The sequence below is a fragment of the Argiope bruennichi genome, chromosome 1, assembly GCF_947563725.1.
Source record: "Argiope bruennichi chromosome 1, qqArgBrue1.1, whole genome shotgun sequence".
NCBI lineage: Eukaryota > Metazoa > Arthropoda > Arachnida > Araneae > Araneidae > Argiope > Argiope bruennichi.
This window is the reverse complement of record NC_079151.1, coordinates 106,468,486-106,482,532: the sequence shown is the minus strand read 5'-3', so window position 1 is coordinate 106,482,532 and position 14,047 is coordinate 106,468,486. Positions and strand designations below refer to the sequence as shown.

Here is a 14,047-nt window from a genome sequence, read left to right as displayed (position 1 = left end):
CTCGTACCGGAGGGGGGAGAAAGCGTTCCAAGGAATGGAGGATTAAAGATCTGGCGTGACCACCTTCCATCAATCATCGCGGGATTGTGTCCAAGAAGTTATTTTCCGTCTTAATAGGAGAGGGGGGCGTGAAAAATGGCCGCTATTTTAGAAAAGGACGATGGAGCAATCTCCGTCATTGCTATTACGCCATTTCCTATCAACCTTGGCTGCGCAGTGATTCCCCCACTGAACGATATTTCGTTCTCTTCTCGCTTGTTTACCACCCCGATGATTGCAAGGGCTGGGAAATGGAAAGGGAAGGGTTAGTGTTATGGGCTTTTTGAAATCGGAACGAGGCATTTTTCCTGGCTGAAATGATATTTTTATAACAATGAGAGTGGATTTTGATGGTCGTCAATGTCTCACTTGAAGAGGCTTTATTTGTGGCAATAAACTGGAGAGATATTTCGTGCCCATTCTGACTAAATATGCGAATAACGAATTTTTGCCGGAAGTGAGCATATTTTATGTGACAGGAAAGATAAATTTACTTGAATGAGAAATTTGGGTAACATGGAAATTAGTTCGGCAAGGATCTGAGCCTTTCTTGAATTCGTATTTTTAAAATGGCAAATTCAAGATGAGGTATGATTTTGTTGTCAATGATAAGCTTACAAGATTATATAGATTTGAAGGCAAAAAAAAAATGTTTGTATTGATATCTTTATTTGTCTATCTGATTTAATAATATTAAGATTTGAAAAGAATCTCTAAAAAATATACATATACATCAATAACTCGTAACTAGAGATATGAATTTCCTCACTCGGCCAGAGACATGGAGTCTAAATGACTCCATTGTTATTTTTCTTTAGTCAACAGCATTGGAATTTATTTTGAAAACACAATACATTCTGAAAATCTTGTATTTGCTAAAATTATTAAAATATTATTATTAAAAATGTTAAATGTTATAATATTAGATGGTGTAAAGATGTTATAAAAAAAACCTAAACAATCTTTTAATGAGTATTTTAATGAGATTACACTAATGTTAATAACTGTTAGAATTTAATAAACAAAAATAAAGAATACAATATTTTAAAATATTATTTTTAGAATATTTCTTTATTCTTTTTGCATCATTCAATTTAAAAGCAATTTCAGAGACGTGGTGTTAACGATTCCATAAATAACAACAAAAACTTTGAAAAAAAATAACTCAGTTACAGGCATGTGTTCAAACTTAGATTTTTGCCAACATACTACTGAAAGAACAACTTTACTGAGGAGATAATTGTATTCAAGGACAAAATGCCACGTGATAATCAGGGCTAATGAACAACGTGGAGTCATTTTCGTTCCCGTCTCCAGTTTTCGGGATAAAATATTTCCTAATAGTCACTTTCCATTTCACTGCATTTTAAATGGCAAAACCATTTTAACCGAAAACAGGCAAATAAAATTTAAACAATTAAACACCTTACTGATTGTTTGTCTTGTTTGCCTAGTAGAAAATTTGACACAATTCTTACCAGACTAAGAATTGGTCACACACGACTTACACATAAACATTCGTTTCTGAGGGAACCTGCACCCCAATGTATAGTATGTCAATGTCCTATGATGGTTCTTCATATTTTAGTAGGAAGTTTACAACTTACTAAACAATGCATCCGCTGCTTTCATTCTCCCAACATCAAATTAAGGGGCATTTTTCATAAAGTTCCCCATTCCCATCTTTTTACTTTTTTAAAAATGCTTGGCTTTTACCTTTTGATAAGATTTAAAATTTATTTACAAAGTTGTATTTTACCTTGCGACTAATTTTTAGCAGACTTTATAGGTTTCTAGGTTGACAGGTCCTAGAAAATGGCGCAATTTAGAAACAAACTTTTAAAATAAGATTAACTCTCATCATATGTTTGACACACCTTAATCATAAATGATTCTTGCACCAATAAACTAAACCAATTTACTTTCCTTTTAAAAATATTGTGACAAACATTTTAGTTAGTGATTAAAAGATAAATATAATTATTCTAATATACAACGGACCCTCCCCCCTCTATTTTTTGATTAACTTAAATGATATATGAGGGCCAGTCAAAAAGTTACATTTCTCTGTAAAAGGTTTCAATGAAAAACTAATTGATCAAACATTATGACAACATTTCAGACATTTATATGTATGTGTGATGTAACGATATTTATGCGACAATTATAGTTTGTCTGGAAGTCAAATATAAACATGTTTCGGCAGCTGAAGCTGGGATCCAGGTTGGAAATAATGGCAACAACTCACTTTTTGTGAGTAAAATGTGTAATTGCTTTCAAATTTATCGGTTGTTCTTTGAAATGTGTGATGAAATTACAACGTCACATTAAGTTATCACGAAGTGATGCAACATGTTTGAGAATGGACGTACAAATATGAGGCTGAATGCGAAGGAAAACCATCAACTATGATAAATTCTAAGATCAGCACTCGCTTGAATGATGTTGGATGGGATTTCTTTGCAGAAGATATTGAAAAACCTAATTTTTTGACTGATCCTCTTAGCACATTTTTTACTGAGTCAAATAATTAAAAGAAATGAATAAGAGTTTTAATTTTCTCCATTTGAATGGATAAAAATAATTTTGATGCGTCTCTACAATTTTAATTTTGAAATCACATCTCAAATTCCATTTATATAGCTAATTACAGTTTTTAATTATCCGTTTCATGTAGACACGAACGTACAAACTGTGAGACAATTAACTAATCAATGAATTTGATCCAAACTAGGACAGAAATCTACAATACTGGTGATAAAACCATAACTCCAAATTTTATTTGTTCATCTCATTTATAAATAAAAGGATAATGGATAAACATATAGACTTCCCAGACTTGGCTTCAAACTGCAAAAATCTATGATTTTTGTATAAACATTGTATACCAGATTTCATTAGTCCAACCTTTTCTTTTTTAAATGATCGTTTTAACAAATAGGCAAACAAACTGTTCGATGAATATAAATCCAGAAATGGGATTTTAGACTGAAGGAAGTGTAAAACAAGAAAGTTCACGAAAATAACCAAGTCAAATTTCTGGTATTTCAAAGTAATACTTTCTTCATTATAATAATAGGTATAAGATTAAAATTTCATTCATAAATTTATGTCGAATACTTGTAACAAAACGATAAATACTCGCACATACAAACCGAGGAGAAATATTTTATACTGATTTAAAAATATGTACTTTTATGAAACTATGTACAACCAAGCACATCTTCATTCTGAAAAAATTTAATTACATGTTGATTCATATAGCGATTAATGTATACAACAACAGTAGTTTCATAAATATAAAGAATTTTTAATTTCAAACTCACATTTTTCGATGAATTAATGGTCCATAGGAAATTAATCTCTTAAAACAAACGTTATGTTTCTTTTTCTTCAAAGTGTAAAAACACATGCTGATGCATTGCTGTTTTTGAAAAAAAATCTATCTATGACATTCAAATGGAAAAACAAAATATTATTTGAAAATATCTTGCTCTAAATAGATGTTTCCCATTACGAAAGTCGGAAGGCAGTTAGAGAAAAAATACTTTGATATTAAAAAAAAAGATTTATATAATAAAAAAGCAGACAGAAGGTTAATTTATTTAGCACTTTTACTTTATTATTTTAAAGAAAAAATTTAAAAATAAAATTGTGAAAGATATTCGCCATTGTTCAACAATTTATAACCAAGGAATCCAAAACCATTTATATTCTGAATTAATCTAATAAAAGTTTTTTACATGAATTTTTGAAACATTAGTATGTAATAACCCTGATAAAAGATAACGAAATATTTTATATGTAATGCCTATAGGTTGACACATTATATGTAAATTATGATATGCATAATTAAAAAAAACTTCTGTTAACTAATTCAGGTTAAAGTTAAGTATCATGCAAAACCTTTCAGAGGGCAGATCGTTGCACTTAGAACTACCGAATTTGACAGGTATTTACTTTTTAGATAATAAGTAATCAATATATTTTTTAATTTAAATTAAATTTTTAATCAAGAATTAATCATAATTTCAGTTTTTCTCAATAACTTTGAATCATCGTTTTGAAAAAGGCTATTATTCCACTACTTTAAAATCCAAAACAATTAAATTTTCAGTAATACCCATTTCATTTTCATACATTTTTAAAAAAAATTTAAATACAGCTTTCAAAATATTTTAAAGAAGAGTTTATAACAATTATTTTTATTGTTTTAGTCGCTGCATGTAGCTTCACAAGCACTGTAATACTATTAAATATTTTTATGTGGTCGTTATTATTCTCATAATTAAGATAATTTTTTTAAAAAAAATACCTCATAACTATAGAGGAATTAGTCCTAAAATATTTACATGCAACGTTATTTCGGGGTAAAAATTCAAATCTATTTTAATACTTTTTTATTTTGGCATTTTGTTAAATGCTTAAATACATATACTCCGATATCATACGATGTTTAATTACATCTAAACTTTAAATCATTTGATTTACACCTAAAATTATGAATTATGATATTTAAAAGTAAAAATTCATTACACTAGTGGCTGTATCTTAAATTTGTATTCGTACATTGTTCCCATTTTATAATATAAAGACATTTATTATTACATTATAAAAGAGCTAGACAGCTGTTGTTTTCTATTTTTTTATTTTATTGATTCTTTTCCAAGAAAGAAAGGAAGAAAAAGACGGCCAGTATATCTCACCAAAACAGAGTCTTCGTTATAAAATCAATAAATATAAAGGTAAACAAAACACTATAACTATTGATTTGTCTTGAAGGTAATTCAGTTTATAATGGAAAGTATTTTCTCCTAAATATTTATTCTATCTTCCTTTCTAAATTTTTCAGCTCGAAGACAAAATGAAATAAAATGCTTTGAAAAATGTTATAGAATTGAATCATTTTTCTGAATTAGTAGCGTTAGATTTTATCAATGTAACTTCCATTGAGAAGTATGTAACATCACAAATTCAATCACATTTACTTTCTTCAAATAAAATTTTTTTTAAAAAAATTCTTTTTATAAAAATATAAAAAGACGCGTACGCATATTTTTAAACTTTCGCCAAAAATCCATTTTTTAATTGTGGAAGCTGTTACTACAAAACTTTATTACATATTCTCTATGAAATGTTCTTGTGCATTATTAACCTATGCTATTGGCGAACAATAGCTACAAAAGAGTCAATTAGCATGAGATTTTCAGCAATTTATCAGTAGAATGCGGTTAATACAAAAGTATCAGAAAACTGAATGGATAATTTGGTGTTTTTTTCATATGTTAGAACCAAATATCATAAACAAAATATCATTTACATAAATAATGCCTTTTTTTGAATTATAACGTTGAGAAATGTACGAGGAAGTACGTACTGAGAGACCGTTAATCCTTTGACGGATTTAGTTTCCAGTTTGGTACATATCTTTAGGTGTTAAATCTGTGCACCAAATTGTACCATCTAGCTTTTTTGTTTTGTATTTATATTAACTTATATTCAGACAGTTGGACCGACAGACTTTCTTTGAATCAATTTTGTTCAAAATTTGATAGATATCTACAAATTTTAAGTAGAAGCTATATACTAAGTTTCATCCATGTAGTTAAAAAGGTTTCTGAGTTTTTGACTGCCGATGAAATAGACATAATTCCAAAAATGTGTTTACCCGACTCAGGGAGTACAGAAACATGGAAATTAGTCAAAATACTGAGTTGAATTTTTTAGCGTTTATTGCACTTTCTCTGTATGCTTGGTATACGAGAAAAATCAAAGGATTTAAAGAGGTATTTTGTAAAATAAATAAATAAATGTAAATAAAAACGGCTGAATTTTTTTTAATACTATGCATTTTGGAATTCAAATACTTTTATTCCTTCTTTTTGAAAGATTTTAAAATATGATGACCGTCAATAAATGAGAATTTTTTTTTTCAATTTCAGCTATTTAAAGCTGCACGAGGAAGACTTTTTTAAGACAGACTTTGTTATTTAATAATATAGCCGGCCGGAGAAATGGATATGAACCGGTAATACCTTCGATAGATTTAACGTCACACTAGATATATATTTATATAAAAAAAACTATTTCATGAAATTCGGTCTCGATTTTCTCTTGATTTAATTTTATAAATATTTTAAATCATTATGCATATTTTTTTGGTATTCTTTTGAAGTCTTCTTTCCATGCAAAAGAAATACTTGATAGTTTTGTTCCTTTCACGATTAAAAATTTGTTTATTATGCACTTATAAATTTTAATGTTATTCGCTTCACTACGTCTTTTAATTAGGAAATCGAAACAATTCTCTTCGGAAAATTCAAAATAATGTCTTTCAACCACAACTTAACAATAAATTTAAAAATAGCAGACGATACTTTTCGTTTCAAATAATAATCTGCTGCCAAAAAAATTTCATTCCAAACTTTTTTTAAAAAATTCTTTATTGAAATCGCTCTAAAAGTATGTAAATATCCTCTGCAGAATTTCTATTATTACACTGATAAAAACTGGAAACATTTTATTATCGCTAAGAGAGAAATTGTTTTTTGAAAAAAAATAAGTTAAATAAATTAATTAAAGTAAAACTAAAAAGAAAACGCGAAGATAAGTTTTTCATGTTTTAGCTTTTTTTTAAATCCTATTTATATTTCAAACAACTTTAATTTATTTGTTCAAAGCTCTACTTTCTCTGATTCCTAACTTCCAAAGCATATATATTTGAAATATATGATTTGAAATAAATTCTTTCCGACATCTTTTGCGGATAATACAAGCAGGTATTCAGTATCAGTTTTACTACAGTTAGAAAATTACCTTATATACCAAATTTAGTTTAGATACACTGAAATCAGAGTTTAAAGCAATGCGAGGGCTATTTAGGAATTCACCTCACAATTTTTGACCAGGCTGACGTGCAAGAATAGCACGATATCTGGTAACTCCTGCTTAAACAACTCTATGTCAATCGAAAGACATATGATTTACGACAGATTTAATTGTACTAAATCTTCACACATAACAGACCTTTGATGGGTTAAATCCCTACCTAACATTCCATTTCCGAAGTCACAAGCTTTATTTTGTAGCATTTGTAGTACGCTAGTTTTAAGTAGCTATTCGTGGTTTTAAAACACATATCTATGATAAATACTTTATGTTCATTCCTTCAATCTATGTAACGAATTAATTTAGCTCCTTAAAAACACGGTCATTTATAAGGGTCTCATATATTGGCGAATATTAGTTGTCGGCTGTTGACATTCTTCGATTTCTACTGACTTCAGAAAGTTGCTGATGTGATGGAAAGCTTTGTGTTAATGTCTTGTTGGTATCATTAATTATTTCCGACTACAGAACATATATATATGGTCAATACCCCGATTCTTATTCTCTTTTCGATTAAAATATGACTTGGGCCAACAGGTACATGTAGAAAAATTCAAGAAAAGACATAGTGTCTAAGAATAAAGGAACAGTAAAAATTAGTTTTTTGTGAGTGACTAATTCATAGAAATACGACAAAAACATAAGAAGATCTGGAAAACAATATACTCATAGAATATGCAGGACTTCTGGGTGTCGAAACATCGATTGATAAGTGTAAGTGGTTAATATGTTCTATCATTCAGTAGTTACATCAAGTTTTATAGAATTTCTGCTTTTTGATTGATAATAAAATTGTATAGACGCAAATGAAATTATAATGTAGGTGCAAATCATCTGGACTGTTTTGTGAAGATAGTCACATTCTTTTAGATGATAATCTAAATAATCTTTAATCTAGATAATCATTCTTTTAGAGATAATCTAAAAGAATATTGAGCTTGGGTAACTCAGTAAGCCATTCCGATTTATAATTATTTGCTTCGACGAACTTGTTTAATTTCGAAATTATCTTTTAAATCATTTTCTTATTTATTTTATAAAAACAAAGAAAGAAAGAAAAGGCAAATCAGTTTATAAAACTACTTTTTATGATTTTTTTTAGCACTGTGCTTTTCTTTTTGAACTGAATGCCAATAGTCTTTGGCATTCGGTATTTTTATTATTATTCCTAGAAAAATGGTGTCAGATTTACTAATTCCAATATGATAATATTTCAGATCAATCTTTGCACATACTCAATGTTATTTACTTTTACCAAACTAAAGTAAATAAAAGATATGCTTATTTCTCTTCTCCTCCATTTTTTTTTATAAAGACGTATCTGGTCAGCAAGAAAAGAAAATTTATTTCCCAAATAATGTAGCATTGGTTTTTAGATTCTTTTCCATTTCTTTTTGGGAAATCTTTAACATTTATAAGGAAAAAAAAAAAAAAAAGGAAAAAGTTGCTCCTTTGAAATATTCTTCAAACCACTTACCCTTACTCTTGCTTCTGTAAGGTTGGTCCACATGGCTATCTCCTCCCTCGTGGACATGTCTGGATACCTGTTACGTGAGAAAGTGGCTTCTAGCTCCTGTAGTTGCTGACTGGTGAAGTGGGTTCTCTGCCGCCTTTGCCTTTTCTTCTTCTTAGGGTCACCGTCGTCCGCCCCTGAGTTCTCGCCGCTCTCACCTCCGCCTCCCCCGTCGCCTCCTCCCCCACCACCTGCACCTCGTATTTTCTCGCCACCTGAAGGGTGATGATGATGGTGATTGGAATCCACTGGAAATGATACAAAATTGAATTTCATGAGTTCGTGCAGTCTTTTAGAGCGAATTGCGTATCTATATAATCTTAAGGTCTCTAGTCTAAAGTCTCTAGTGAACGTGTCAACAAAGTAAATTATAGACATGCATTCAGAGCGTTTTAAACAATATTAAGTAAAATTGCAGATTTTTATTTTACTTTTATAAGAAACAATTAAAATAATTGAAAAATTAATAGGTTTTCATCTATTTCCAATAATTAAAGAATGCTTATCATACCTTCTGCAAAAGTTGATGTTACCCTTTTATGAAAGACTTCACTTAGTATTTTAATATTTTTAGTTTTTCTACAGTTAATATGGGCTTCTAAGAGAGATCGTTAAATAAAAATAAGGTACATAACATAAATGAATAATCTTCATACTACATAGATGTACTCAATAATTTTTTATCATGTTTCATTTTGCAACCAAACTTTTCTTAAATGTACACTCTCTAAAAATCTTACTATTACTGTACATTTTATCATAAAAATTCCAGAGTTTCTTATTTGAATAAATCATATCAAAATACTGCAATTGAGCCACTTAATTTTTTTCAAAAGTTTTTTTTGTACCCGAAAGAATTGAATCACATTTTAAATCTTGTAACTTTTTGGGCGAAAACTTATTATCTTAGTATTTTATGAAAATCTGAAACACATGAAAACGACATCTCTTATTGAAAATTTACTGCAGTAATGAAAAGGAATGACTTTCTATGATAAGACATAAATGATTTGAATTTAAACACATATGTTTTTTTTACATAAAAAAATCTATATCTTCAAGATATTATTCGTGTTTAATGGTATATGTATTTATAGCGTTCTTTCATTGCCTATGTGATGCTTTCAATTTTTTAATTTTTTTTCTTATGCGATGTTTTCAATTTGTTTTGCCTATGCGATGAATTATAAAAATTTATATTTGTTACAGAGTTTCTATTATTTTAAATTTATATTTGTATTATAGATTTAAAAAAATCGGCAGCTTGTATAACATTAATTTAACTTACGGACTACTGTTTAGATTTTTGTATATTCATTAATTGATGAAAAAACGATGATTTCATTTTTAGAAAGATTTAATTTTTCATATTTTTCTGTGTTTTGGTCGCATCTTTTATTCATTCATTCTTTTCTGACATATTTATAAGTACATTTGCACATTTTTTAAACATAAGTTACAGGTTACAGGTATAATATTTAAATTTAATAACCCAATCTCGCAGAAAAAGAAATTTTTATTTTATTTATTTTATTTTGTCCTCTTAAGGATCAGAATCTTGTTTCAAAATAGTTTCTGCTCTTCTAATCTCATATCCTTCCAATAGAAAATAAACTTTTTTGTTAGATAATTTCATTTCAATCTATTATGTTAGAATGATGCATTGCTGTTCATTGTAAAGTCAAAATGGAAGGTATCTTGGAAGTCACAAATTTATTGCAACATGATAAGAGTATCGAACCGTTATTAATTTTTTAAGTGAGTTAAAGAACGGTTAAATGTCATAGATCAAATTGAAGTATATAGTTCCACTTTTTGGACATTAATTAGCCAAAATAATTAGCGAAATAAAATCACGGGTCTAAAACTGGATACTTTAATGACGCAAAATGTGAATATTGCAAATAAGATGTCCAAATAAAATCGATGCAATGATTATATTTAAATAGAATTTAGTTACAGAGTATTTTAGTCGCAGTTCATACGTAACAATACACTTACACAATAATTGCTGTTCACAGTGAAGTATTCTTTTTCTCACTTAGGAAAAAATGAACGACATGAGTGTCGAAACTCCTGTATTACTGACAGATCAAATTTTTCTTGATGTCTTCCTTTTTTCTCTAAGTGAAGCGGACATTTTAGAAATATTTTAAGGACCTGATTTTATGAAAATCACATGGAATAATATTGGTGTCGTATGGAAGAGGTTCGGGGATTATCCGTATAAAATTTATTAAAATACTGTGGACCTTCTTTCACATATTGCTTTGCATTTTCTCAGAGCAGCACTTATCCCTTTTGAGAAGTTGCCGCTGTGCAATTTTTTGGTAAATTGTTTAATCTTCAGCATTAAAAAGTTATAAAATCATGATCATTAACTGTTTCTTCATCCCATTCTAGCCAATAAATGTGTAGAAAACCGTTTTGTTGGAAAAAAAAAATAACTGTCAGTTTTTAACCCTCATTGAAAAGTGTAAAATTTTTTTCTGAAGATGATGTGAGAAATCAGGATGCCTTATATCCATGCTTTATTAATAAAGGCATTCATCGACTGTTATTAATCATAACGCTCATTAAGCGAAAGTTTCCATTTTATTTGTATTCATATTTTAACATACACTAAAAATTACTATATATATATATAGTCACGTAGATACTTTAGTGTGGAACGCAATGACACACACAAATAGAGCTAAACCAATTTATTAACTCAACTCAGAACTGAGAACACAGTGACTGACAAATCTTCTCTTTTATACTAGCAGGAAAAGTTCCAGAATACTTTTCTGGAGACAGTAAGAAAAGTCTAGAACACTTGTCTGGTAAACTAATGAAATGTCCAGAATCTTCTGGAACATGAAATAAAGGGAAGCATAAAACCAAGGAATTAAATATTTACACAAACTGTGAATCGCATTGTCTCTAGTGGGATTCGAACTTACAATCTCTTGAATATGAGATCAGTGCTATGACCATTCGGCCATGGAGAGTCGAGAGGATGTATATAATTTTTCGAGCAGAAGATACTTTGAATTTTTAACTTCGTCTCACTACATCCCGGGAGGCATGAATTATGTACAAACAGTAGCGACGAGCACACCAACAGAGAGCGAAAATGAGAAAAACCTAAAAAGGGGAGAAATTATTTTTTCCAGATCTTATACGCATTGAGATTCTGATAGGTATTTATTTATACGTGTCGATTTCGGTAGCTGAATCTAGGTATCTTTTAGAATTCGCTTGGCTTACAGTTTTTTATCCCTTCACTCGGAGCGCGTGAACTGCCGATTTAAGAATTTTATAAAAAGCTTCTGTTGAATTAATTAAATAGAAAAAGTGCAATGGATATATATATAGTGAAATGTTGCAAATTGAGAAAAATGATACATATAATAATACTTTAATTCTCACAATTAAATTTAAAAATTAATTTATATTTCAGATAAGTCTTCCATTAATGTGTAAAGTGTCATGCTTTATAATGAGCCATGCTTCAGGATATATTTATAATAATTTTATTTGAAAAGTACATATAATTAAAGTAAAAGTCTAATTATAAATTTTAATAAATTAGAACATGAAATAGAGACCAATCAAGATTAACTGAAGTGAGCATTCATGAGATATTTTCAATGGATGTCTGAAAAAAAACTGATTTTAACAATCGACATTAACATACAAGATGCACAGGACTTTAGTGATGAGAAACAAGCTTCATTTTTCTCCACAAATGTTATAGAACTGAATGCACAAAACTGCTTTCAACATTATTTAAACAGGGGCAAAATGAACTCGATTTCAAATAAAGTTTGGCTGAAAATGCTCTAGAAATGCGGATAATAAAGGTTATCTTTTGTATTTCGATACAAAAGCCACTCTTCTTTATCCATACTTCAGCTGTTTATTTCCTTATCCTTTATTTGAAATAAAGCAACTAATTTGGTTTCTTCATCACAATTATTCTGTTTAAATTGCGTTAGTAGCAGAATCTGAAAACACGCAATATAAATTGTACAAAGGTTGATCAAAATGCTTTTGTGTTCCAAACTTTCTAGAAGAATATAGATAGGAGAGTGTCATTCATTATAATTAATTTTGTTGCCCATGGCAATTTTCTTTTCTTTTTCTTACTAATAATCACAATTATGCAGCCTTCATTTCACGAAACAAAACACGAAATGAATAGAAATTAATTAAAGGGCCAAACGAAGATGTGTTATTAAATACTGTATTGTCATATATATTGAAGTAAATCTTCAATTTTTGCTCTTATATTTACTAGATTTCAAATAAGGTATTATTGCCATAATTATTTAGAAAGTAATAAACAATGCCAAAAGTAATTACAGAAAGCCTAGATTTCGCCGAAAAATATTAAATTGATGTAGAATAAACAGTTTTTTGTAGAAGAATGTGGAAATTTTTTAAATTTATCACATATTTGTATAAATTCTTATGAATGCACATACGTTTATATTTTGTTTCTAAAGGATTAAAGAAAATGAGAAAATCAATCAACATCCAAACACTGATTTTATTTTAATGAAAAATATCCGATTTATATCTCTATTTTTCTTACTAAAACCGCTGGTTATAAAGTCGGTTTCCAACTTGGACCTCTTTGATTTTACCAAGCCACTATTACCTTAAATAGTTTTAATACCAATTTCTGATTTTTTTCTACTTATCATTAAATATATTTCATTTGCCAATATATATTTTGCTTATATCTATGATCATGCAGATTATTTTTACATGGATGTAAATTGTGCCTATTTTTTTAATCTTTTCTTTCTTTCTTTCTTTTTTTTTTCAACTACAAAACAATAATTACAACTATTCTTTGCTTTTAAATAATTTTTTAATTATATTTTTTATTTGAGTAAAATTTAAAGTTTGACGATTCAATCTCTATTAAAATCAGTTATTTAAGAAAGATAATGCAATTTTTAAATTGATTATATTTTATTCAATAAGAATCCAAAATGTTCTTTCGCTGCGTAGCAAATGTCCTAGGTTACAACATCAAGCCATACCTTGGGCCCAGAAACAAAACATAAAATAAATATCTATTTTCTAAATAAGAAGAAAATATTTACTTTACAACTTTAATAATAAGTAAATATAGAAATTATTATTGGCAGTTTTGGTGCTTCTGATAAAATAAAAATATATTAGCGGTTTTTTTTCGGAAAAATTAATTAAAATCTTATTTGAAAATTGTCATATAATAAGGCAGATCACCTGATGTATTTTAAAACAAAATGCGATTATCCGTATAAATTCTGTTGTACCTTAAGATGTTCAGATATCAGAACTTTGAATTTCTACCTCAATATAACTGTGCCGTCGTGGAAAAAGTAGACTGAAACACTATTTGAGTTTTGAAGTAGAATTTTTCTTACCTTTACATAAAGCATATTTCAATTGTTCTCACCTATAGAAATATGCTTTACATAAAGCATATTTCTATAATTCTCACCTATACATTAAGCCTAAGCGATAGCAGTAAAATTATGGAAAATCAAGAGGATTATAACAAAATATTTACTTACCATAAATAAGGTAGTGTTAATTTTTCTTAAAGATAACTAATCTGTAATA

At 28.6% G+C, this 14,047-nt stretch overlaps 1 protein-coding gene across 1 annotated transcript in view; it reads right to left on the bottom strand.

Moving 5' to 3' along the window:
* Nucleotides 1-14,047, bottom strand: part of LOC129968727 (pituitary homeobox x-like) — an 85,792-nt gene that overhangs the window by 29,811 nt on the left and 41,934 nt on the right. The window contains exon 2 of the mRNA XM_056082914.1: nucleotides 8,405-8,688. Coding sequence (XP_055938889.1) covers nucleotides 8,405-8,688 — 284 coding nt within the window. The remainder of the gene's footprint in view (nucleotides 1-8,404; nucleotides 8,689-14,047) is intronic.